The sequence below is a fragment of the Stegodyphus dumicola genome, chromosome 4 (genome assembly GCF_044657685.1).
Source record: "Stegodyphus dumicola isolate Sdum_Otavi_A_Nest chromosome 4, ASM4465768v1".
NCBI classification, from domain to species: domain Eukaryota; kingdom Metazoa; phylum Arthropoda; class Arachnida; order Araneae; family Eresidae; genus Stegodyphus; species Stegodyphus dumicola.
In genome coordinates this window covers 44,813,222-44,838,674 of record NC_140771.1, presented here as the reverse complement: position 1 = coordinate 44,838,674, position 25,453 = coordinate 44,813,222, and the positions used below count along the sequence as shown (strand labels likewise).

The 25,453-nt window shown below is 31.3% G+C and overlaps 1 protein-coding gene across 5 annotated transcripts in view; it reads right to left on the bottom strand.

The window, feature by feature from the left end:
- Positions 1-25,453, bottom strand: part of LOC118193813 (atlastin-like) — an 81,104-nt gene that overhangs the window by 52,542 nt on the left and 3,109 nt on the right. For all 5 annotated transcript variants that reach the window (XM_085814786.1, XM_085814788.1, XM_085814790.1 and 2 more), the window contains 4 exons: positions 25,275-25,409; positions 17,827-17,931; positions 17,632-17,682; positions 5,028-5,084 (listed from right to left, as the gene is read on the bottom strand). In XM_085814786.1, the coding sequence (XP_085670912.1) occupies positions 5,028-5,084; positions 17,632-17,682; positions 17,827-17,931; positions 25,275-25,409 (348 nt within the window). The remainder of the gene's footprint in view (positions 1-5,027; positions 5,085-17,631; positions 17,683-17,826; positions 17,932-25,274; positions 25,410-25,453) is intronic.

The following is a 25,453-nucleotide window of genomic DNA, read 5'->3' as shown; positions in this document are numbered from 1 at the left end:
GAGTGGATATGATTACTAAACCATGTAAGCTGAATGCTGGTAAATCGACTTGGCTCCAGTTCTGGTGAACGGTCTAGCCACATTGGGTTTTTTTTTGGGGGGGGGGTTCCATGTGTAATGTGGATAGGAACCATGTTCCCTTAGAAAGTCAACCACGAAGGCATCTCTCTTCTTCAGCTGATAGCCTAGCATGTTTTGACATAATCACATAAAATCAAATCTATTAAAGTATTAGGAGAAAACTAAAACAAGAAATATTCAAGTTGGTGTATGCTCAGAATTTCATCGATATTTCTAGATTCATTTCTTTTGTATAATATTAATGAAAGACTATAAAAAGTGAGCAACAATGATCCTCTGGCAGAGGCGAAACCCCCCTTGTGGATAATAAGAAGCACTGTATGGTTGTTTTATCTTTCATTATTGTGTTCTTGGGGACCCATAAGCTATGCCATGCTTTGTGTAAACATGAATTTTTAATTTTTATTGAGAACTTTTAGAGAGAATACAAAATTACGTTAACATTAGAAGCACCACAGCAGTCATTTTGACTGCTTTCATCATTTCACCTTGGATTCCTAAAAAACTCTTAACTTTAAAAAGTAACAAATTTTTGGATTTTTCTAAAAAACCTTGAAAATTATTGGTAATAAGTAAGAATCTAATAAAATTTAAATTAACGAAGATATTATTAGTTACACCTAAAAACGCCACGAGCAGTCATATTGACTACTAGTAATACTGGGTAAATTTATCTTGTTATTTCACTCAGAAAACCTTTTTTCTTTGAATAACATCTTGCACACACATTTCTTTCATTCACTGATTATTTACAACAGGACATACTTCCCTTCAGCTCAGAAACCATCTTTCTTCGTGGACTGTGACATCTACTTCACAATAAGCTGGGCAATATAGAGCTCAAAATGTGCTAAAAGAATTGCCGAGCCCAGCATTTTATGTAGAAAGAAATTTTGGGGATAATGTGTCAAATGCTTGGAGGCTGTTCGTGGATGAATCAATGTTACACCGTATTAAAAGGTGCACGGAAGCACAGAAGCAGAGATAGTTTTGAACAATAAAGAAATTGGGACAATATCTTTAAAAGCTTCCTGCTTTTGTTGCTATTATTTATGCAAAAGGAGCATATGGTTACAATAATATGGATTGTGATTTTTTTGTAAAATAAGACACTGATCCTCCTTTTTTTCAAGAAACAATGTTTTGCAATCGTTTTCGAGATATTGAACTGTGGACAATTATTTTCCCTCACTATCATTAGCTACAATACTTAAAATGAAAAACACAAGTTTTGTGGGCACAGTAAGAAGACATCGAAAAAATATTCCATATGAAGTAAGGAAATCAAAAACCCAGATATTTGAAACAGTTTGCTAAAGAATGGTCAATGCTAAAGAATGGTCAAACTACACTAACAGTCTATCAGAGAAGAAGAAATAAAAAAGGTCCTACTACTAAGTACCTCACATCCGAGTGTCAATTCAGACTCGCAAAATAAGAAACTTAAAGAAACAGTAGTGTTCTACAACAAAACCAAATGTGCAGAGTATTCTTGACCAGATGATGCGAAAATATTCTATTCAGACTGCTTCACGCATATAGATTGTGCACATTTTCTAAAATATGCTGTATTTAGCAGGAATGAATGCCTATTTTATCTACCTTAAATTCAGTGATAAAATAAAAATAAATAAATAAATAAATAAAAAGGCACAGCCTCCTATTTCAATTAGCAGAGGAATTAAGAGGGCTTCATTTAAAAAGAAGAAAAAACACAGGATTGCCATAGGAAATTTCCAAATCTAGTAATAAAAGTTGTGTAAAAATTACGAAAAGCTACAATACGTACTTTAGGGGTAAGTTGAAATTTATAATAAAATATCTACTTTTTATAAAAATAATTTGTTGTTCTTTAAAGTAGGTCTTAATTATAATTAATATTCTTAAAAGCATTATAAAGCATTTGCATTTTAATATATACATTTAATTCGCTGAGCAGTCAATTTGACTGGCATTGGCACTTCTAGGTAGGGAGAAAGCTCGCCGCTTCTAGTGTTAATGCAACAAAGATAGGTAGGTGAAGTCATAAAATTCAAATATTTTATAATTATACATCTCTAATACACATTTTAAATTAAGACAGGCAACTAACTGACCAATTTAAAAAAATCTTAACTTTGTACTGATTTTAATATTTTATTATGTTACTTATTACAACAGTGTCTTTAAAAACCTGCATGATACTTAATGTAAGAATCAAGCTTGGTAATGCTTGGCAAACAGTTTTGATTTTAGCTCAACTACTCCACTAAAATAACCAGCTTTTGATTTTGTTTAAAGGTATGCAAAAAGCAGTTTTTGACAGTATGACATGTAAATAAACATTTTTACTTTCAAATTATTCTATATCAATTTAATGTTGAAATTTTTAGTCATTACTAAAGTACAAGCAATAAATTAACACAAAATTATGAAATAAAAAAATAACTGAATGTCATTCAAAGAATGAAGAAATTGCTTTGAATATTAACAGTGGAGCAGTCCACTGTGTGAACCATTATTTAATAAGAGCTAGTCATAGGGATCAATGAAGCATGTAATTGTGAATTTCCTACAAAATTAAATTGAAGGGGAAAAACTGTTTCCACTTGAGATGATGTATTCAAAGAAATCCCCACAAGATTTCAATGGCTACATGTCCTTGTTATACCTTTTTTATTCTGCTGAAACTTTTGAATGAAAATCATAAGTACCAACTATATTTTGATATTGGTGACATTAATAACAAAGAACTCCTTGTTAAGATAGATGCTATTTTAAGGGTTTTATTTCTGTTGTTCCTCAGAAAATGATACAGGAAAGTGGAAGGGCAGTCCTTTTGAATTTTTGCAATTTGTTCTAAAATACAAAACAAAGTTTTTAATATTGTAATACTACAATAAACTTTTCTCACAACTGCTGTTAAGTGCTACTGGTTGTGTTTTCTAAATAAAAATTATTTAGAATTATAAATGTTTATTTTGCATTTAGAAAGTCTTTAAAAACTAAAAAAAATTAATCTGCATTTAAGAAATTTGTACTGTATACATAGCAACTGGGCAATCAAGTAGCCCTTTATGGCATCATCGATAGTTTTGCAAACAAAAAAACAAGCAAAATAATAATTTTAAAATGTTAGAATTAAAAATTTTTCATCAATAATAAGCAAATAGTTTTAATTTATTTCTCTATAAGTTATTTTCACATATTTTTAGTCATTTGTATATCAAGACAGGTTGCAAATTCAGAGACTGCCTCAAATCAGAGATCACCCCTGGCTGCAAAAGTTCTAGCTGTGTCACCGAATATTCCATTAAAAAAAAATTGGCTGTAATAACAAAGGGTCGACAAGCATTTTACTTCAAACTTAAGTAAAAATTAACATTGTCAATTTGTCATCAAATACATCAGGCAAACTGAAATATAATTCTTCAAGAAGCCACTATGAAAAACGGTTAGGGCACATTTTCATGGCAACAGGCAGCCTCAGACTATCTAGCAAGATTTGTTCTCCTAGTAGACAGACTATTGCTTGTGGATCAACAAGAAAAAATGTAGAGGAGGACATATTCCTTGAGCAAACACATTATATTATCATCATATGGTGGATAAATTTGTAAACTTAGAAGTTTGTTACTTATTGCCCTAATATATGCTCATTCCACATACAGTACAAAATCTTTAATCTGGACTCGTCGTGACTTTGGCGATTCCGGATTAGGGGTTTTTCTGGATTATAGATCATCAATTTAAATCAGGTAAGATGGCATGCAGAAATTATACAATTAAAAATATGAAACCGTATTTTACGAAATAAAGAGCACTTATGATCTAAAGGGTATCAAAATTTACAAAAAAAAAAAAAAAAAAGCTTAATATTTATTTGTTTATTTTATTAAACATTTCTTTCAATGTAAGTTGTTTAAGTTGCTTAGTTTTATGTGCTAATACTTTCTCTTTAATTCTATAAACAGACATAATTTCTTATTCAGTTACAAAGTTCCGCTGTTCAAGTCCTGTAATTGCTGTACCGAGAATACCGACTAACTTGTCAATCGAAATTTTTTCATTTGCACTAACCTCTCTGTCACTTTCTTCCTGCCTTTACACATTTTTTTGCAGCAATTCCACTTTTTGTTTGATGGACATTGAAACATACTTTTGCTTTGTAGATCCTTTGACAGCTCTAGAATCGGAAACTCTTTTCGACACAATCAAAAGTTCAAGCTTACTTTTTTTAAAAATGCTCTAACAGTATGCAAAAAATAATAAGCCAGATCCAATTAGAAGATTAAGAAACAACGCAATCTGCAATATTAACTAAAATAGATAATTAGATAATTTTAGCCTAGCTTATACCGTCCATTATACATTAAACGTCCATGCATAAACGTATTATGCGCATGCATAAAAGTATTATGCGCTTGCGTAAACGTTATGCATATGCAGAAAGTTTGTAGCTTTGAGGTCCGGATTATAGTTCATTCTGGATTATAGACGTCTAGATTAAAGACTTTGTACTGTATTACATTATTCAACTTCATCAAAAATAAAGTTGACTCAATGCCAGTTTATCAGATTACTTATTATTTTAGAGTATTCAAGATCTTTCTGCCTTGGACAAATACATCATCATGGATGACTTTCGAATGAGAGCTGGCTCATGTTCACATTATACAAGAAAAAAAAAAAAAAAAAAAAAACTATGAAAGCCTCATAAAACTAATGAGGTACTAAGAAACTGGCTAAAATGACAGATGTGAAACTTTGCATAAATGGCACCCAAAGATATCAGCCCAATCCTTAGGATGGAAAACTACATTCCCATATTACAAATGTTTCAAAATGACAAAAGTTTCAGGAAAAATTTACTGCATCTTATTAATGGTATACCTCTCATGCATAACATAAATTTATGTATATAAGCCTTAGCCTCCTTTTAAGGATAATACTGATGACTAAATTACCTGAAAAGGCTTATCATCACATTCTTCCATTGCTAATCTTCCATATTCAGTGAATAACTAAATTAAAAAAAAAAAAAAAATTACATAACATAAAGATACTATTATGACAGGAAAAGCATTACATAATTTTGTTAATTTGTGAAATTGAAAGAATCTGTAATGAACTTCTCATTTAAACAGTACAAAATGCTTCTAAAAAAGTAATTTTTCATGCAAATACAAATTTATGACAGGAATCTAATATTCATTTTATTTGAATTTAGAACATTTATTACCTTTTGAAAGTTTGAGTTTCATTGCTACTCTGTGCAAGAATGAAAATTTTTTCACGTAACAAAGCAGTTCATTAACAGATTTTTTTTTAATATTCAAATTATTCACTATGATATTCAACGTAGCATTATTAATAATATAATTTTAACAGCAAAAAAGATATTTGTCGGTTTTACTGGTAATCAAATTTTCAAGGAAAAAAATATTACTAAGTTTAGACTCGATGGAAGGAAGAATAAAGAAATTTTAGTGAAAATGTTTAAAAAATATTATCAAAGAATATAAATTTCTATTTAAAGAGAAGTTTGATTCATGCACATTTTCACAGATTCAGGAGGAGGATAAAATAACTCTTCCTTAGAAGAAAAGATTCATTTACCCTTGGAGGGCAAATTGAAAGTTATCATATTGAATCCGGGTGGGATGAGGGGGGAATAAAAATAAATAAATAAATTACAAATGAAAGCAACAATTTTACATTTCTCATTACTTCGATTTAGTCCCGAGTTTGCAATGTCATTTGGTGATTAATCATTGCTCACCATTAAAATTTTTAGCTTCACCAATATCCTTCCCTCCCCCCCTCATGATACTGGGCTTCATTTGTAAAATACAGAAAACTTAAATCACAATAAAAGACAGAACTCCAAATAATATTAAATACTGCAACCCCTTTTCTTGGATACTTTCTGATTATCTGTACCCATATCGAAAATTTACTCATTGTTAACTTTCAAGAGATATGTTTATTGGATACCTTTATGTCTATTTTAATGATGCATCTAGTAGTGCCAATTTTTTATTCTTTTTCGGTACAAAACATGCTTGTTTTTGGCCCTTTTATTATCTCCACGTAGACATCAATCTATTTTTGTAAAAAAAAAAAAAAAAAGAGAGAGAGAGAGAATTGCATAAACTTGGCACCAAAAAATCCTAAAAAAGAAGGAAAAGCCTCCACCAAAGATGGTGCAAAATGTAGCATGTGATCTGCTTAGCAAAAATATGGAAATTCCTATAGAAGAAATGATAATCTGCAGTCACACTGGCAAAAATATCCACAGAAGTGGAAAGTCATTTGGGGGGGGGGTCAATGCACATAGCAAAACTGGATTCCCACATAAATACTTTTTGGTAACACTGCAGATTGCAACATAATTCCCTTTTTGGTGACATGACATCAAAACTTTTTTGCAGCTTTTCGGTATAGATAGGAATAATTTAAAAGTACTTTTTTTTTTAACCTTTAAGAAGATAAAAAAAAAAACATACAATCTGATGTTTGAGATTATAACATCGGAAAATGATTTTAATAAACTATTTTTATCTTTGTATCTCAGTTTTTTATTCTGTCATATAATTTTGTACAGTTCACTAAAGAAAGGCACGATAAATGTACTTAATTTTTCATAGGTAGCATTAATAATGTTTTTTCTCCAAGTCATAAATATTATATCAAGGGTCACAGTTTTTTTTTTTTTTTATTTCCTTTTTTTAAAAACGTTCACACAGAAATACGCACAAAACAAATAACACATTGAAATCAATGATGAGAAATGCAAAAGCTTTAAAATACTATTGCAAAATTTTTACATGGCTTAAGAAGTCATTGTTGAATCAGTAAGCATTTCAGCATAAAAAACTGAGAGTCCATTTAATAACCACTAACTCTTATCAGAATTACAAAAAAAAAAAAAAAAAAAAAAAAAAAAAACATAAGCACAGAAGCCATAAGTTAACTAACTCTGCCCAATGGCTAACATAAAAAAACTAGCTAAATTGTCAGATACTTCAATGATAAGTACATATTGTTTTTATAGGATTCTTTCTATTTAGGTTGTACAGAAGTGAATGACACAAATGCTGCCACAGAATGGAATTAACAAAAAACTGATAGTACATCAGAAATAATCCCCACCCATGTCAATACACTTCTGCCATCTGGCTGGGAGGTTCTGAAGGGCTTTGGTATAAACCAGTCTGTGGAGGTGATGGTCCACTAATTATGGACAATTGCATGCAATTCGGCAGAAGGTTCAACATGTTGGCCTCTGTGTCCTTCATCTTGTCAAGCAAGGCATAGACTGAGGTCTTAGTTTGAGGTCTGAGGTCCACCCACTTTGCACACACATTTGTCATCTTCAAATCCCCATGCACAATCTCCTGCAATGTTCCTTGCGCAAGCTCCGTCTCTTCCTGCATCTTGTTAAACGTTATGCGCCTGTTTGCCATCATCAAATCTGACACTGCTGCCACATTTGCTGCTGTATGCAATATTGCTGGTCATCTCTCGCTGACACCTTTGGCTTTGGTCTCCACTACACTGTGAACTTGACCACCCAACGGGATATGGTACGCCTTGAGGGTACTTTGTTCCCGCACACCGAAATCATGTGATGATGGATCTCACTACACTGTATCCCTTCCTTCCATAGGAACCACGCTGTCCAATGCTGACCATGATAATCACCTTCCATAACTGCTGTCCCTGCTCTCAATGACGACAGTGAAAGGGACGGGCGCTGACTTATACCATTCGCTTGCAGCCAGCTCCATCTATGCATCCTGAATAATGCATGCTCCCTTGTGTCTATTTCACTTCATAATGTAACAGTTGTATTGTGAGAGCCATTGTGTCAATCATTTCTGTACGATCCAAGTATTACACACTGATAAGTCATCAGCAATAATAATTTCAAATACAGATGAAAGACCAATATACTATGTAAGTTTGTAGCAGGTTTGTCTTTGATGAGATAGGGTGGAAAAAGAAATCACTTAAATTTCAAAACAGAAATTTAGGAACTTCAGACAAGATCACACAGTCAAAAAAAAAAAAAAAAAAAAAAAGAGGCAGGTAAAGAAATTTTGAATCAGTAATATTTTTCTCTACATAAGATAAAATTCATCTTCTAAAAATTATTTTTTACAAATTTAAATTGTGTTATTCTATCACTATATCAGATGTAATTTCTTTTATGATATGTTTTGCATATCATCAAAGACATTTTTAATATTTTTTAAAGTTAATACAAAATTTGAGAACGCTATTTTTCATATTTATAAAAGTATATAATAGTCTATTTGCAATTACTGATATTACAAATCGAAATTAAATTTATGTAAATTTTAGCTATGGTAAAGCCGTAAAACATTTGTACATTATAAAACTGTCTAGGAATCTGCATTTTAACCATATACACAAAATTATGTACTACACAGCAAATTTTTTAGTTTATATATATCTCCAAATTATCCATGCTAATTAATGTAGGAGCATGTATGGGTGTCCAGAAAATGCAGACAATTCAAAACAGGCCATGTTACAATTCAATTAATGGACATGTTATGTTTAAAAAAAAAATGAATTCTTCTGACATACAGTGTAAGTTTACAACAGAGTTAAAATTATTAAATTAATTAAAATCATATACACAGATTTGTTTCCGTGATCCCTTGGGGGAATTATGTTTTTTCTTCTGAGAGCCAAAATTATATTCTTTGAGAAAAATGGCAATAGATTGCTGTATTCAAACCCCTTAAATGATAAAATCTTAGTCCATATTGTTCTCAACTTTTCTTATCTACACTTTTGTGCTTTCTTTCCATTTATAAAATGCATGAATGGCAAAAATAATATGAACACAGGCTTGATGTTATTACCCAGGGCCAGCTTCAAATACAGGCAACAGAAGCAGCAGTTAGGAAACTAATTACATAGGGAACAGCAATTGTGTTGTCTTAGATCTATCACTTCTTTTTGACCAACTTCTGGCATCTGAATCTAAAAATAGTCTGTTTTTGTCTATCATGTCAACTTTTTTAACTACAGGAGACCCTTTCTTTGTTCTAACAGAAGTCATATGAAATATTCACATAAAGGAAAATAAAGGGAAAACTTACCAAATCTAGTGTTGACAAAGAATAGTTTTATTCATATAAAAGCTATATATAGTTAGTTCTGCAATTTAAATTTTCTTCATTCAAATAGTAAAGTTTTTTAACCAAATGGTAAACATACATGTTAAGGTAAAAATTTTTGCTTATGGCTCTTTTGGAATATTTTTTAGGGGGAAAGGACATTTTTGCTTGATACTCTTAACAATAGTCAGCCATCATATGTACACTCTGCACAAGAAAATAAAAAGGGGGTACAATTCTATATCCCCCATTCCACTGAGCTGAATGATAAAATTTAAACCTCTGTTTTTCATGTCTCAAAAGCACGATTTAGGATATTAGACATATATATAGCTAGCATGTATATTTTGACATAAAACTGGATGTTTTCCAAATTGACATACCGATTTTTTTTACCATGTTGTGATTCCAAGACTCTAATTATGCCTAAATATTAAATTTTGTAAAATGTGATGAGAAATTTAAAAATTTAAGTAGGTGCACTTTTTTCAGTTTGTGGCAAGAACAATTCTCATGGAACTCTTAAAAAAGGTGCATTGTGCATCCTTTCAAATAATTTTAACAAAGTGCATAAAGCACATATGGCATTATTATCACATAATAAATGTGCCCAATTTCAAAATGCACTAATATATAAATATAATCTTTGGAAATTCTGAATTTTTTTTTTTTTTTTTTTTTTTTTTTTTTTTGTTGTTGTTTTTTGCAGGTATGCCTAAAAATACATCTTTAAGGTGATGGTAAAAATTTTATGGATTATAATTAAAAAAATTTTCCCATTATGTAAAATTCATAAAAAATACAAATTTTAAAAATATATCAGTAAATATCTGTGAATTTTATTTGAAGTGAACATAATTTTGAATTACGAAAGAAGGAATCTAGTAAGTTTAATACAAAAAGAGATATTAATAAATATATACCAAATTCAATTAACACAGAGAAGCTAAAATTTTGAGAGCTCATTTTAATAACTACTCATGCGATTTTTACAAAACTTAGCACTTTGGCACAATCTGAGTCATAGAATTGAAATATGGAAAAAAATTGGTATGTTATTTCAGAAAGATCTTATTTTGTGTCAGAATACCTATGTTATAACAAGGCTACATCTAAATCTAACGTATCCTAAGTCACACTTTTGAGACAGGAAAAATGAGAGTTAAATTTCGCCAATCAGACTAGTAGAACGGGAGATACAGAACTGTCCCCCCCTCTTTTGCAAGGTGTACATCTCATCTACCTTGGTACAATGCCTTCAAATTTTGGTGGAATCACTCACCCTGCTCATCACTGACTGCACTAAGATTTTTGCGGGAAGTTATAAAGAAGACTATGTAAAGAATGCAATTTTGTGCCTGTGTCGCACTAAAAAATTTTGAAGCTCTGCAAAAGCTGCTGGTCAATTTTGCTGTAATTCTGTCCTTGTGTATTTCCAAGAAATTTTTGACAATGTTTTTGAATGCCAACAAAGCATTCTTTTGAAGTTCCGTTATTATATCAATGAAATGTTCACGTTAAAGGAGCTGCCAAATCTGTGGACCATCAAACGTATCAGCCTTTATCTTTTCAAATGACAGGCTAGGAAATGCCGAAATGAAATATTTCAAACAACATCTTCAAGGGCAAAGATTTAAACAAATTGCTTTGCGACCCAGTTTTATATGCAGAGGTGGAAACATAATGTTCTTTCTGCTGACAACTGCTGATGTAGAATGTTTGGATTTTCAGGTCAGATCTTGGCCGCTAATTCAACTGCACTCAATGCTTCTCACAAAATTTGCTGTCCACACACAAAAAACAGGGATTCTTGATATATCCACAATTGCTGGCCATAGAGGAATCAGACCATTTTAGGGTCAACATAGATGATCCATTGGTGTATACAATATTATAACAAATCAATGATGACTTTTTGTGTCTTCATACTCTTTACACAAACAAACTGAATAACCTATTGGAATTCCACCAAATAAATTTCCAATGTAGAGGAGGACCCCCTTCAAGCTCCGCTTTCAGCTATCGATGAACAGTCACCATTGAGTTATGTTATAAGCTAATTCTTTCATTAAACCATGTAGATTATGGCAATACATAAATCCATCATCACTTTGAAAGTATTGCAGAAATGCACTTTCTCTTGTTTGAAAGTAGGATATCTTAGCTCCTTTTTTGAAGCTTTTTTTGGACAGTCCCAAATCTTGCGCCAAATCATTCAACTCATGATTCAACTTTACAAATAGAATCATCTTCAATTTCAAAATCTTCATCACTGGGGGTCGATTTGATATTCAACAGAATCGTATTCCTGTATTTTCAAAGAGAATACTTCTTTCAAAATTGGCACTAGAAGTTCAGCTAAATGAGACACTGGCATACTTGCCATTCTATGAGACTCAAAAATCAAGAGATTTTTCACAATGTTAAAAAGACTTTTTAAATGATAAAAATAATTTTAATAATGAATTAACTTTAAAGAGTAACTAATTCTTAAATGCAAGCAACACAAAATTCCTTACACATAAAAAACATTTTTATTACTTGTATTGTTTAAGAAGAAAAAAAAAAAAAAAAAAAAAAACTTTAATCAGTTTCCGTACAAATGTTATAAACAGTGGCAGATTTTGCTTTCTTTAAGAAAGAAACTTCATAATTTTGTTCATAGCAATTGTTATGTAGGCCTGCTTTCACTAATAAAAGTTTTTCTAATGTGTCATCACTAATATTAGATCTAAATTTAGTCCACAACAACACTGAAAATCCTCTCACACCCTGCATTACTATGGGGAACTGTCAAGATGGCCAACATAATTCTAGACAGTTCACTATATTTTAAAATTTCATCAGCATCTTTCAGTTTTCCAATTAAACTCCACTGGGTGTCAATCCTAGCTGATTTTATAACTTCATCCAAGTTTTCTAATTGTAAACTGCATAATTGCGACCGCAATATTAATCAGTGGCAACATCAGTATCATCATCTTTCATGACTAAATGAACACAGGAAATCTGTTCAAAAAGTACCTTATATCAGAAAAAGATGCATTTGCTAGAGCAGAAACATCAGCAACTTTAGCATGCAAAACCACTTCATTATTGAATAGAAATTTATGTAGTATGTAATGACATACTCGACAGAAGTAACTTCTAACATAAAGATAAAACTTATTTTTGTCTTCTTCTGAAAGTTTTTCCACTACTTTTGTAGTTGCAGCTCCTATTATCAAATCTTCATCTTTCTTCTGATTTTCTATTTCACCATAAATAGAATTACAAGAATTACAAAAGAGACTTTTATCTTAACTCTCGAAGCATTTAATTCTTCTTTAAAAAATTCAAGAGAAGTGGGTTCCATTGATCGAGGATTCTAGATAAGCATTACTTTTAAGACAGCCAGCGTGTACAAACACATTTCAAAATTTTTCTCATTTCAGTATTATGCAGCTGTTGGGAACTGTTTCAATTTTTCCTTCCTTTTAAAACTCCTTTCAAGATAATAATAAATATCAACAATGTGTTCATCCACATTTACTGGTAAAAAAGCTGCCCCTTTTTCAGCTGCTAAATTTAAGAGGTGACAGGTGCACCTCATAATCTGCAAATCTCAATTTTCCTTTCTTAAGATGCCTGCAACACCAGTCTTCAAGCCTACCATTACTGATGCATTATCGGCACCAAGTACTAAGCAATTATCCTGAAGAACTACATTTTCTTTTAAAGTTTTAATTATTAGCTGGGCTATATTAAAGCCTGTCGAATGTCCTTCTAAAGTGGGGACAGAAAGTAAACTGCACTCAATTTCTGAAGACTCTGGATTAAAAAAAAGAAACAACAATTGGATACAGTTTTGAATCGGTATTATTGCTTCCATCCGTAGAGAGGCAAAACAGAGCTGCAATCAATAACTGAAGATTTATTTTTCAAACCCATTTCTTTAACAACTGCACCTGTTTTGGTTCTTGCACTTGAGTATTTCTTAGTGATTTCACTACCGGGAAACATTTTTCTAAATAAAGCTGCAGCATGATCCAATGCATTCAGTGGCAGTTTGTACTCCAATCAAAATAAATTAATAATTTCTTAGGCCTTTGTTTCAGAAGAAAAATTTAATTTTTCTTTTTCTTCTTCTTCTTTTTTTTTTTTTTTTTTTCCCTCTTTTTCTTCAAAAACACTTATTTGGTCTTTGTGTTTTTGTCTACGCACATGTTTGAAAACATCTGCCCTTCCACCATGCAAAATCGAAAAATCACAATGACAGGCGATACACATAGCAAATTTATTACATTTGCTTGAGGAAATAATGGAAGGAAAGTCTGTACGATTTTTGAAACATACACGAGTATTTCACCTTTCTCACAAACTTAACAAAAGAGAATAATTTCTAAAACTATTTCCCGAAAGCACGTGTACTCACACAACTCAGGACAAAATAAACAAAATAACTAAAGAACATCCAAATAACAGCTTGCTTTGTCCTTATTTTCTAATATATGCCAGATGACACTCAGTGGAGCTCGATGCCCATTGGAGAACTGGAGAACGACGTTTCTGGATACATATGCTCTCACTCACAAAGCAGAAATTCTCATCTGATTCGCAAGGTTTTGTTTTAGATATAATCTAGAGAAAATTCACTTATTTTCAGATGTCCAAAATCACTTTTTTTTTTTTTTTTTTTTGGTTCCTATAACGAAGTATTAAGCCAAGTTCCTTAAAAATCGTGAGAAATTTTAAGAATAAGAAAAAGTCGGGAGAAATATATTGTAAATTGGGTTGGCGGGAGAGCGGTCGAAAATTGGGAGTCTCCCGCCTAAATTGGGAGAATTGGCAACTCTGCACTGGGCATATAGTTTTGATGACAAACTAGGAAACTCTATTCTACACATTTTTTTCCTTGTTATATCCTGACATTTTTCACTACACAAAAGTAACAATCACTTGAGTGATCTTTGGGCTCTCACCAAATCACAAATATACCAAATGGAAATTCTGAACATGTTCCCTTCATCCACATCCGTAAATTCTTGGGTTCTAGGAAAAAACCCACAGGAATAATGCTCACAGGTATAAATGCTCACAGGAAAAAAGCCCACATAGAAAAAAGCTCACGTGGAAATAAGTCCACTGATAAATAAAATACGTAGAAATATCCTTACATTAAGCAATCAATAATTAATCGATTTGAACATCCTGAACCTACTTGAATTTTTTGAAGAAAAATTATTTAAATTACCAAAACATCTATGATATATATATATCGAAAACTGTATAACTTATGTGTAGATTCAGTTGCTATATAAGATTAACAAATGGACCATTTTAGGTCACGAAAAGGAAAGAAGGAAGGACACCTACTTAATTTATAAAAGAAAAATTATTTAATCAAAAAATTATTGGACAAATGTTAATGTGTATCTACAGTAATTGATGTTTGAATGTAGTTATTTAGGTTTGGAGACAAAAAAGTTCTAGAAGACCACAGTTTCCAATCGAAGTGAGGAATCATTATGAAGCAGCTTACAAAAAAACCTCCTAAAACCACAAATTGTTGCGAAAACTTTCATAAGGTACTAAATTCATTATTTAATTGTAGCCATCTCAGTATGTGGTTTTTATTTGACACACTGAAAAAATATTTAGCCTGTCAATGTTTATTACTAGCTATTGTAAATACAGGGTGTGCTGAAGTTTAAAAAAAAAAAAATGAAAACTTACATTTGGTAATTGCGAATCATGTAAGAGCAACTACGATGAATTCGATAAAATTAGATATTTACATACATTAGATATTTACAAATATTATTACATAAATTAGATATTTACAAATATTATTTGCATAAATTAGATATTACATATATTTACATATATTATATTACATTCAGTAATTTTATGTATTTATAACTTTTTGAAATTTATATTTATGATTTACATATAATAAGGTATTTTACGTAATTTAAATAAAATACTTATTTATATTTTCTTATTTTTCTAAATATTTATATTATAAAATGTGTAACTGATATTGACTATTTTATTTTTTTAACAATTAAAATAATAATATTTTTTCACTGTATATTCTGTTTAATTTTTCTTTCTTTCTTCTCTTCTTTTCATAATCCAAAATGGCCCATTTGTTAATCTTATATAGCAACTGAATCTACACATAAGTTATACAGTTTTTGATATATATACCATAGATGTTTTGGTAATTTAAATCATTTTTCTTTGAAAAGTTCAAGTAGGTGTATGATGTTCAAATCAATTAATTACTGATTGCTTAATGTAAGGATATTTCTACGTATTTTATTTATCAGTAGGTTTATTTCCATGTGAGCATATATCTATGTGAGCTTTTTCCCATACGAGCATATTTCTAAGTGAGTATCTTTCCATGTGAGCTTTTTTCTATGTGGGCTTTTTTCCTGTGAGCATTTATACCTGTGAGCATTTTTCCTACGGGCATTTTTCCAGTAACCAAATTCTTGATATACACTGCTTGCAAACGTTGTGAGAAATCCATGATTTATCTTGATCACTATTTTTTGCTTTAAAATAGGCAAAATCGGCCTGGCTGACAAATGTACTGATGTTTGTTCTTTGGCTGGGAATGGAAGAAATACCACATATGTAACAAATCAAATCGAGGCTGTTTAAGCACTTACAACATGAACTAGCAGAGGAAGACAGATGGAAAGGTTTCAGTTCATATATAAATAAAAACTAAACAGTGCTAACTCTGTATATATGTGCCAGAACTTGGACTCCTCATTGGACTACACTTCATTATATCACAGTGACATGCAATATCTCACTAAAGTATCTTAAGCCTAAATGAACTACTCTAGACAAGTATGCACCTGTTGCTGGTCTCCTGCGTCACTGACCTAGCACTAATTGAAAGGTTTATGTAGGGCAATAGGAGAGCTGAAGTACATCACATGTTTCATTTCAATGCCGCGGAGAGTGGTCATATTTACCGAATATGCAGAGAAAAAAATTTAACATGGTGGAAGAAAACAAACTACAGTTTTGAAATCAGCATGCACATTTAGCTTTAAAACATCTCCAAAATTGAATTCTCCAGAAACTGTGTTACAAATTGCTCCCTGGCTTTATCAGAGGATGTTCTCTGTTCTCACAAGCTACAAAGATCCAAGCTCTTTTCACAAACAAAAATAAAACGTTTTACATGAATTATTAATATGTTTAATTTATACAGGGTACCACAACTGCACTGATTGTTTAGGTCACCTGAAATACTGGAGCTGAGCCTGCTGTTACCTCTTCACTAGCAGAACTTCCATTTTATACCCGGGTAATTTAAATTAGCATTAAATTTTTTAACTTTATTTCAAGTATTACTATTTAGATTTACAGCATGCAATATTCACATGTTTCTTGTCTTCATATATCAATCTGTAGACTCTGTAATAAAATAACACATCCCTCACAAACGTTGCTCTCAAACAAAGAACTGACACACGAGAGATAAGGAGCTCAACGTATTTGCAGAAAATACCTCATACCTCCTTATAAAAACAATGCAGTTATATTTTCAAATCATCAGCACTCAAGATATGTATTATAGATATTTAAATTTAAACAAATTCAAATTCTTAACAAATACGTATAAAAGTAAAAAAGCAAATTTAAATTCTAAAAAAAGGAAAAAGCCAAAATAATTTAAGGGATTTCTAAAATACATTGGTTTCTAGATTTTTTAAAAATTATTTTATAAAAAATTAATTTTTAAAAAATTTAATTTTTTAAGAAAAAGTTTAATTCTTGACTTTGCTTGCTTGTTACTCAGGGGACTTCATTGGTATTTTCATTTTTTGAACTTTAATTCTTAAATGTTAATACTTAAATGTTGGTTTCTAAGGGAGCCACTTTATTGGAATTACTTTTGGTTTTGACTTTTACCCTTGCCTGCATGAATGACGAAACACGAATTGAATGATTGGAGAGTTAGGTTTGGAGGCAACTTCCCCTTGATGACTCTGTCTCCTGCCTACTCTATGGTCATTCACATATGCATTTTTAAAAAAAAATGTTTAATTTAATTTTAATTTATTAAATTAGTAGATTTATTTTCATGGATAGATTTTGCACTTGATTTGCTTATTCTTCTGAATTTAAATGATATTGTAGATTAGTTCTAGAATTAAATCTTTTACATGTTTGCACATTTTTTTAAAATTATTTTAAATTATTTTGGCTTTTTTCAGAATTTAAATTTGCTTTTTTACTTTTATACGTATTTGTTAAGAATTTGAATTTGTTTAAATTTAAATTTCATTCCTTGCAGCAATGGCGCAAAGAATATTTAATTAAATATGTATTTAAATTTAATTTTTTTAAATTAAATTCAATTTATTCTTATGAAACAATATTATAGATATTTTATACATACTTCTAAATGTTGAAGATCATCTTCTTGAATATTTTGAGACAAGTTATAAACCTATAATAACACAGATAATTTTGCATATGTTTTAAGTGTGAAATATAAGAAATTATATATATATATATATATTATATATATATACACACATTTTAAATACAATAATAATAAACTCATCTTAAAGCTATTAATAAATATCCTAACCTGAATAGAGCTTATCATAGTGCTTAAAGCAAATACTGTTGCACATTCTTTGACAGTTGAAGAACTATCAAATGCCCCCTGAGTGTCCATTAAAAGAACAGCTACCTAAAAAAAAAAAAAAAAAAAAAAAAAAAAATTAAAAATCACAAATTGTTAATACAAGGTGTGTTTTTTGAGTAAGGGCCATTTAAAAATAAAACCAAATGAAAGGAAATTTTTAAAAACCAAATTTATTTTTAGATTCTAAATACTATTTTTCAAATTTTCTCCATTTTTCAAATCCAAAGTTGCCAAATTTGTTTAAATACTTATCCTACCTTAGAACTAGATACTGAATAACCTCTTCAAAGAAACTTGTCGCCTGCTTCGATAACCAAGAGATCATGGCCGGTTTCACGTTCTAGACTACACGCTTCCACTTCAGGAAGTTCGTTTGAAAGAGTGCTTATGATGAAGCATTCTCAAGAATTTTCACTTCAACTGAAGCCATCATATCGTCTGTGAACACAGATGGGCGACAGGAACAGGATTCATCAGGGACATTGTCGCAGCCAGCTTTGAAATCTCTGACTCAGTTACGCACTTTGCTTCACTCATGGCAGTTGCTCCGTAAACTTCACAAATCTGCCAGTGAATGTCTGCAGTAGACAGGTTCGGTGAGTGCCGACAAAAAACGTATCACAGAATAAACCTTGCACGGGCAATTCGATAATCTTGAACATTTTAAAGACACAAAAACGACTCTACAGGTTACCTACACAGCTGCAACTGAGCACAGTTGTTTCCATGGAATGTCAGAGCATGGCGCAAGCAGTCGTTGCCACCATTGTGAGACGTATTCATGTATATAACAAAACGGCCCTCACTTAAAAAAAACATGCAACGTAAATATTACATAAATATTCTATGGAAGTTTATAAGATCAAATCAAATTGATAATGTTATACAATTTAATTAAGAAACGATGAAAAGTGGGACAATCCAGTTATCTTAATTACATACGCAATGATGTAAAATTTTTTCGAAGATCTTAGTTGTTCTGGATATAGAATTTAAATGACTTTAAATACTACCATTTTATTGGTAATTACAACCATTTAATTAATATTACCATTAATAATTACAACCATTTTATTGATTTTTTAATATCTGAGATATGTTGAACATTTTCTTTCGAAAACACTTTTATCAAAAAGAAATTTTGATGAATTAAACTAAGCATACAAGGTTTTATTATTATTATACATATTAGGACACTCTATACATACCTAATAATTCATTGTCTCCTCTTAAAGCAAACCTAAAGCAATTCTTTTCTCCAATGATAAAAAGAATTTGTCTAATGACAAAAAATATGCCTCTATATTCATAAGCTTCAGATGCACTTCCAAGAAAATTAGAAATCATTCTTTATACAATATTTCATATATAAAACACATTGCTTAGAAATGAATAATATGTACATAATGTAAAAGAGTGCATGTCTCTTGGCCAGCAGAATGGTATACAGTACAATGTCCGTAATCTGGACTCCTCGGGACTTTGGCGATTCCAGATTAGGGGTTTCCCAGATCATCAATTTAAATCTGATAAGATGGCATGCAGAAATAATATAATTAAAAGTATGAAACTGTAATTTATGAAATAAAGAGCAATCATGATCTAAAGGGTATCAAAATTTACAAAAAAAGCTTAATATTTATTTGTTTACTTTATTAAACATTTCTATCAATGTAAGTTGTATAAGTTGCTTCGCTTTTTGTGCTAATACTTTCTCTCTAATTCTATAAACAGACATAATTTCTTGTTCAGTTATAAAGTTCCACTGTTCAAGTCCTGTAATTGCTGTGTCGAGAATACCGACTAACTTGTCAATTGAAATTTTTTCAGTTTCAATAGCATTCTCTGTTACTTTCTTCACTATCGGAAGCGCGCATGGGTAAACGGTTTACTGGCTTTAGCGGACGCACGCATCAAACGCGCATGCGTAAACACTTTACGGGCATGTGTAAGTTTGTGGCTTTGAGGTACGAATTATAGATCATTCCGGATAATGCATTTCCAGATTAGAGACTTTGTACTGTACTAAGTTCTCATGCTTTATATGTAAGGATAAACAATAAAGCAAAAGGTTAAAACTAGTACAGTACAAAGTCCAAGATCCGAACTCATCAGGACTTCGGTGATTCCGGATATTAGATCATCAGTTTAAAGCTTGTACGATGACATATAGAAATTAGAAGATTAAAAGTATGAAATCATGATTTATGATCTGAAGGGTAACAAAATTTACAAAACAAAAGTTTAATATTTATTTTTTAACTTTATTAAACATTATTTTCAATGTAAGTTGCTAAAGTTGCTTTTTGTGCTGATATTTTCTCTTTAATTCTAAAGATAGACATAATTTCTTATTCAGTTACAAAGTTCCCTTGTTCAAGTCCTATAACTGCTGTGTCGAGAATTTCCACTAACTTGTCAATCGAAATTTTTTCATTTTCTATAACCTCTCAGTCACTTTCTTGGGAGCAGTATTTTCTGGATCGAGAACCATTCTACAGATTTCGCCTTCCGTTAATTCATTGATAATTGGGGCATTGTCATTGCAATGAAAAACTTATGTTAAATCATCGTCATTTATTATTGCTTCTCCATATTTCTTTAAAAATACATCAATTGGAAAATTTAAGCTTTAAATTTAACTTTTTTTCTGACCATAAATTATGGCAAGCATTTTTACAAGTACCTGGAGACACATTCTCTCACGATCTAGCGATGCTCCACAAAGCAGATTTTGCACTAAAATATTTCAAAAATTCAAGAATAGTTTTGCTAATATTTAAAAAAATTTAACACGAATTTTAAAAATTCTACTTTATATTTACATTCTCGCATGCACACTGTTCCGATATCCATAAGATAAACAATTGACGTACAATTTGGAGTAAAGAATAATATGGATACATTATTTTTCACTAAAACTTTAAGTATTAACTGAAGTATGAGCCGAACAGTTGTCTACAGTCAGGGCAATTTTTGCTTTATCTGGTAAACCAACCGAATTCTGCCAAGCCTCGGGTATGAAATGATTTTCAAAGCAATTATTCATTAACACTTGTGTCATCCGTGTTCTTTTATTTGCATGATATATAACTTTTTACTCCTTAAAATGCTAGAGGTCATATATTTTTCCCTGATTACGACACATTTACATTTGTGCGTTCCTGCCACTATTTGAGCACGCTGAAATTGCTAGTCTCGCTTTGGAATCTTTGACACGAGTTGGAGCCTTTTCTACAGAAGTTGCCAAGTTATTTTGCGGTACATATTGCCAGAAAAGACCAGTTTCACCAGCATTGTAAATCTGTTTTGAAGATAAAAGTTCAACTATTAAAGAGTTCAATGAATTCATCTGCAAATAGTTCAGCAACTTCAGTATCAGCTGAAGCTTTTTTCCTTGAAATTCTTAACTGCTTTATACCATAGGCATTTTAAATTTTATCAATCAATGTGCACTCAATTAGCAACTTCAGTATCAGCTGAAGCTTTTTTCCCCTGAAATTCTTAATTGCTTTATACCATGGCCATTTTTAAATTTTATCAACCAATGTGCACCCAATTTTTAAGTTCATTTCTTAGTGAAATATTTTAGCTTGCGCTGTTAGCTTGCGACCCCTCAACGGTACACACTCGCTGCAATGCTGCCTACCCATTAAATAATCACTTTGTCATGATCGTCTCTTTTAGCATAATGATTAATTTTTCTGTTATTTGTTGCGAGCAGGGTGTCCATAAAATAGAATATATAGAATCCATAAAAATTAAAAAAAGTTCCTTTTTCTGTTTTCTTATGTCATTTACAGTTGACTCTCCAATGCCATACTCCTCGCATAACTTTGAGACGGATATACATTTATCCATTTTTTGCAGCAATTCCACTTTATGTTTAATGGACATCGAAATATGCTTTCACTTTGTAGATCCTGTTTCAAAACCTCAACAAAGCTGCAAAACTACTACACATTTCTGCTAAGATATTGTAATGAATGTGTTTGTCAAATTATGCAAGCATTTTCTGAATAAATCTGGTAACAAAATTGTTACTTTTGCTGCTGACTGGTATTTCCGTAACAAGCATAAATTGCATGAAATCAACCTGAAAGAAAACGGTGGATTTTTGACTCCAGGGATAAAACAATCTCTGAAAGTTGGTACACGCAAACCCAAATCAAACGACATGATGAGCTAACAACAAATAAAGAAAAGTTCACTTTTTTTTTTTAATGGAATGAGCAGTGAAAAACCGTGATAAGGTGGTTCTAGCTTTGTGCGAGTTCTCAAGTTAGATTGTTTTGATGTATAGGGCGATAAATGTGGCATGGTTGAAAAGGCACAGCGCTGCCAGCTCGTATTCACAAGAATATTCTGCCTCAGCAACTTTACTTTTATTAAAGGTTCAAGCAAAAACAAGGCACACACAAAAAAGTCCAGATATTTTTAGCTTCTCAATTTGTTTCTTGTTTTGTTTGGCCCAATGTCTTGGTTTAATAATTAAGCTTTTACAATATTTTGCAGCATCCCTGTGAAAAGGCCATGGCTCCCCAGCACACAGTTTGAAACCACCGCCTTAATCTCTTATCCAAAATCATCAATCTATGCAACTAACTAGTACTAAAGATCCAGTTATGCTCTAAGTATAATTAACTGCTTTCCTTTTTGATTCACAGACTTCTCACCCAAATTTTGATATTTTTTAACTTCAGTAAAATATTTTTAAAGAAATATAGTCATTTCTTAAGCATACTGTCCCTTCTGTAGCCATTATTTTCTGCCAACACTGTCCGATTGCTCCTCTTTACCACAAAATTCCTTCAGATATACAGATAGGAGCTGAATGCAGTCTGCAGCAGAGCTGACTGACCTTGAATGTCAATCAAAATAAATTCACTTGGTTAGAAAATCGCATACATACAGCATATGCATCACAATAGAAATAGTAGAAACTGCCATCAGATAATTTATGATGAATTTTAACTTATTTCCAAATTCAATTAATTTGGAACATTTGGTCAAACAAGTTTTAATGAATTTAGGAGAGAATTAGGCCCCGTTCAGACGAGGGCGTAAAGAGCATAAGTGGTTAAAGCCGAGCTCCGTTGCCAAGGCAACCAGTCATTGCTACGTCACAGAATCTGGATTAGGGCTCATGGCATAGGGTTCCAAGTTTTCAACTTTACGCAGAGTTTGGGATAAGCGTCGACCAATCAGAGCGAAGCTAAAACAAAGCGGCTTTCTTTAGACGATTTTGCTGTCACATCGAAGGCGACGTTTTTTTTAATATGGAACACATCGTATCCGAATGAGTTGTAATCGTATCCGAACAAATAATGAATTGTAATCGTATCCGAACGAAATAAAGAGTTGATCTCGCAAGAAATCTATGATGATGACATGCATTTTTTAATGAGTTTTTCAATTTATATTGAAAAATATGGATGAAACTTGTAAAGCGAAAGTTAAGCTCAGGATTATGCAAGCTGTGTATGATCTTGTAGCTTGCAGGATCTTTCCTTCTTTCCTTTTCGTGACCTAAAACAGTCCATTTGTTAATCTTATATAGCAACTGAATCTACACATAAGTTATACAGTTTTCAATATATATATATATACACCATCCAATATTTTTCATTTTATTATGAAAATTCTTTAAGAAATGCGTGCTTGCATAAATTTTATTTTTTCTGTGTAAATTATTATTATTACTTTCTTTCTGTCTATAATTATTTTTAAAATTATTACTATAATTTTTTCCTGTTTAATTATTTTTGTATTTAAGAATAAATTTATTAAAAAAGCTGGAAATATTGTATTGCTATTTGCTTCAAATGCTGATTTTCTTTCCAAACAAACCTTCACGAATTAATTTTACTAAAACACCAAATCAATATCATGAATCTGCTTTTTTTTTTTTTTTTTTTTTTTTTTTTTAACAGTAAAAATATTACTTTAAAAAAATTTTTTTTTTCACTTATTTAAGAATAGTCACAATAGTCAATTCAATGGTATAAGCTTTGTATAAGTGATAAAAGATTAATCTTTTGCGAAAATGCTCTTATGAATTCCAAGAAAGAAAAAATGTAATGAAATATCCTTAAAACAACAGTCAACAGTCTAGATAGTTTTGCTTCCTGTTGAAGTTCTGTTCTGTTTTTTAATTACGTTCTCTATGAAAGGAATTTACTTTAATGAAACTAAATAGCACACACAATTCATAACATGGACTATAATTTAATGAATAGTATTTGTTATTATTATCCACTCTTTATTACTATCATTTGAATGGAGTTTTGATCATTAAATTCATGCTATTTCTCTGGTAGAAATTCCTGGATAAGGTATGAATGTTTATAATTTTGATGCATTTGAAGACTTGGGTACCTAAAATTTGTCAATGTGAAATTACGTTTGAGATTTGGTCGTAAATAGAAATGACAGCATATGTTGAAATTAAATTCAGGAGTGTGGCTTATACAATCAAATTATTAAAAATAGATGTATACAAACAGTTGGCAAGACAGCAAAATGTATTTAATGATTGAGCATAAAATACATTGTTGGGTGAACATTTCCTGGTATTGTACTAGTTGTGGTTGCTGGACATTGTGACCAGTTGTGGGATACTAGTACTAATGATAATCGATACTGGTAGTGCAGCAAACTACTATAGTGATCGACAGGGACAGTGAATAAGGAGTGCAAAGCACACATGTTTCACTGTCACAGAAACATGTTCCTTTTGACTGAAAATTAAAATAATAATAATAATAATAATAATATATGGTAAGTACTGTTTTTAGCTTAACTACTTTCACACCTGCAAAATGGAAAAATATTATATACAGGCTATCTGTTAGTTATCCTCAAGATTTTTTTTAATTATGCATATTTAGATTATCGTATTTCTCCTAAGATAAATTATATATAAAAATTGAAGAAGGTTTTATATAGTATATGCATGTGCATGTTTATAGTATAGAGAGTACTACAGTACAATGCAGAAATATTCCATATCCAAAAAAATATCTCTAGACCATTTCGTTATTTTTCTTTTTTTAACCTTCTTCTGTTGCCTCTTGGCTTACAAGAAGGGCAGATAAAAGCATTCTGTTGAACCAGTAAAACTTTGTGCTGAGCTGAAAAAGCCATGACACAAAATAACAAAAACAAGCAGAGCGAGTGCGAGAAATCAACTGAGCTAAAAAACAGCGCGCGAAAGGTGTAGATACATCCACGTATGCGCAAATTTAGCTTCTCTCATTGGCCACAGCTTAGACCCCCTTCTCGCAGGTGTGAACAGATGTCCCGTATTTTATGCGCTTATGACTATGCCTCTATGCGCTTTACGCCCACGTCTGAATGCAGCTTTAAGTGATTAATAAAAATCATACCTCTTCACCCGTTGGCATTGTGATGTTGAAAACTTCACTCCACAGAAGTATTCCTGTAGTATCTCTTTCTGACCCACCACGCCATGAGAAGCCTTTTAAGGGTTCATCTTCTTTTCCTAACCAATCAGGGCTACCCTATTTAATAAAATATAAATACTTTTAAAAGGCATTTTGACTTT